The following is a 2,080-nucleotide window of genomic DNA, read 5'->3' on the forward strand; positions in this document are numbered from 1 at the left end:
TTAGTCCATTTATTGAATTGTGACAAATATACATTAGACATCTTACATCCGGATAAACATCGAGCAAGGTAACTTATGTCAAATTCAGATATACTTCTTCAGGACAGATAAAATTATATATGTCGGTTTTCACATATCTCTTTTATTTCTAGTCCCTATAATACAAAATATACAAAACCATAGAAATATTTTAGTTGTTACCTATCACATTAAAACAAGATTAATAATTTAGCAATGTCTATCAATACTTGTGGGCCCATAAGGACATATTTTCTATATAAATAGACTAGCTATTTACGTAGGAAATATGAGAGCCCATACTAAAAATATATACTCTTACAAATATTTAAGTATTGTTTCTAAGTGTAACACTAATTCCTTTTTGTTGCCAACAATGTGGCAATTTCAACTTACTTTCCTCTTCTTCCTATTCCTTATTCTATATCACTACTTGTTTGGTTACAAAAATGGATTCCCAACTAATTGGCCTCTTTTAGGTATGCTTCCTGCACTCCTAAAGAACGTTCATAGAATTCACGAAGCTGTTATTGATATTTTAGAATTAGAAAATTTAACCTTTCTTTTTAAGGGCCCATGGTTCACAAACATGGACATCCTAGCCACCGCGAATCTGGCTAATGTTCACCACATAATGAGCAAAAACTTTGCCAATTATCCCAAGGGCAACAAATTAAAAGATATACTTGATGTTCTCGGAGATGGGATTTTCAACACAGACTTTATGGTGTGGGAATATCATCGTAAAATGGCTAAATCTTTTCTTACACACCCTAATTTCAATCAATTTTTGGTGAATAAAACATGGGAAAAGGTGGACAATGGACTTATCCCACTCCTTGACCATGCTTCTAACTATGCTAAAGAAATGGACTTGCAAGATTTATTTGCAAGGTTTACTTTTGATACTATATGCACCATAATCATAGACCATGATCCCATGTCTCTTTCAAGTAATTTGCCTAGGGTTCCCTCTTCAAAAGCCTTGGATGACATTGAGGAGGTGTTTTTCTATCGCCATGTAGTCCCTACATCCATTTGGAAGTTCCAAAGATGGTTAAATATAGGAGGAGAGAAAAAGTATAAAAAAGCTTGTCAAATCCTTGATAGTTTCATATATAAATGCATAAATATAAAAAAAGAACAATTGGGTAATGAGAATCTCTCTAAGCAAAAGGAAGATGATAAGGTAAGTATTGATTTACTAACATTATATGCACAAAAAAATGAAAATTACAATGATAAATTTATAAGAGATACAATTTTAAATATGTTTATAGCAGGACGAGATACGACAAGTACTACATTATCTTGGTTCTTTTACCTTTTTTTAAAAAACCCGAAAATTGCTTCTAAGATAAAAGAGGAAGTAGATAGTGTAACATTAAATCGAAACAATTTTAAAGAAGTGAGTCTAAAGTTAGTTTATCTCCACGGTGCATTATGTGAAACATTACGATTATATCCACCAGTCGTGTTCCAAGCAAAGTCCCCGATAAAACCAGATATCCTACCAAGTGGCCACCATGTTAATCCGAACATGCAAATTATATTTGACATGTACGCAATGGGAAGAATGAAATCAATATGGGGAGATGATTGTAATGAGTTTAAACCCGAGAGATGGATAACAGAAAAAGGAAGGATAAAGCATGAGCCTTCATACAAGTTTTTGGCATTTAATGCAGGACCACGGACATGTCTGGGTAAAGATATGGCCTTCACCCAAATGAAAATTGTTGCAGCCACCATCATTCAAAACTATGTCATAGAAGCTGTGGAAGGACATCATGTTGTCCCCAATCTTTCTATTATTCTTCACATGAAATTCGGATTTAAGGTTAGAATATATCGCTCATAGTTATTATTTTCTTAATTTTTATTTCATTTAATGATTTAATGAGTGATTGATTTTAATTTATTGTAGGTATGTTTTTTTGTTGTAATATTTATATTTCAACTAGCTATGATAATGAGACATTGTAACCAGGTGTATTGTTGCTTGTAAAACTTGTTTTGATTTTTTTCTTTTAAGATACAATTATAATCATTATATTTAGTG

At 32.2% G+C, this 2,080-nt stretch overlaps 1 protein-coding gene across 1 annotated transcript; it reads left to right on the forward strand.

Annotated features, from left to right (window-relative positions):
* Positions 1-313: 313 nt before the first annotated feature.
* LOC130808676 (alkane hydroxylase MAH1-like) lies at positions 314-2,080 on the forward strand. The gene has a single exon (XM_057674132.1). It carries the CDS (start codon positions 395-397, stop codon positions 1,877-1,879), a length of 1,485 nt encoding a protein of 494 aa, XP_057530115.1. The 5' UTR covers positions 314-394; the 3' UTR covers positions 1,880-2,080.

This window comes from Amaranthus tricolor, chromosome 3 (assembly GCF_026212465.1).
Source record: "Amaranthus tricolor cultivar Red isolate AtriRed21 chromosome 3, ASM2621246v1, whole genome shotgun sequence".
Classification (NCBI taxonomy): domain Eukaryota; kingdom Viridiplantae; phylum Streptophyta; class Magnoliopsida; order Caryophyllales; family Amaranthaceae; genus Amaranthus; species Amaranthus tricolor.

Bases quoted from the DNA above. Each gene is read 5' to 3' on its own strand.
- LOC130808676 (XM_057674132.1), top strand. From the start codon at position 395: ATGTGGCAATTTCAACTTACTTTCCTCTTCTTCCTATTCCTTATTCTA.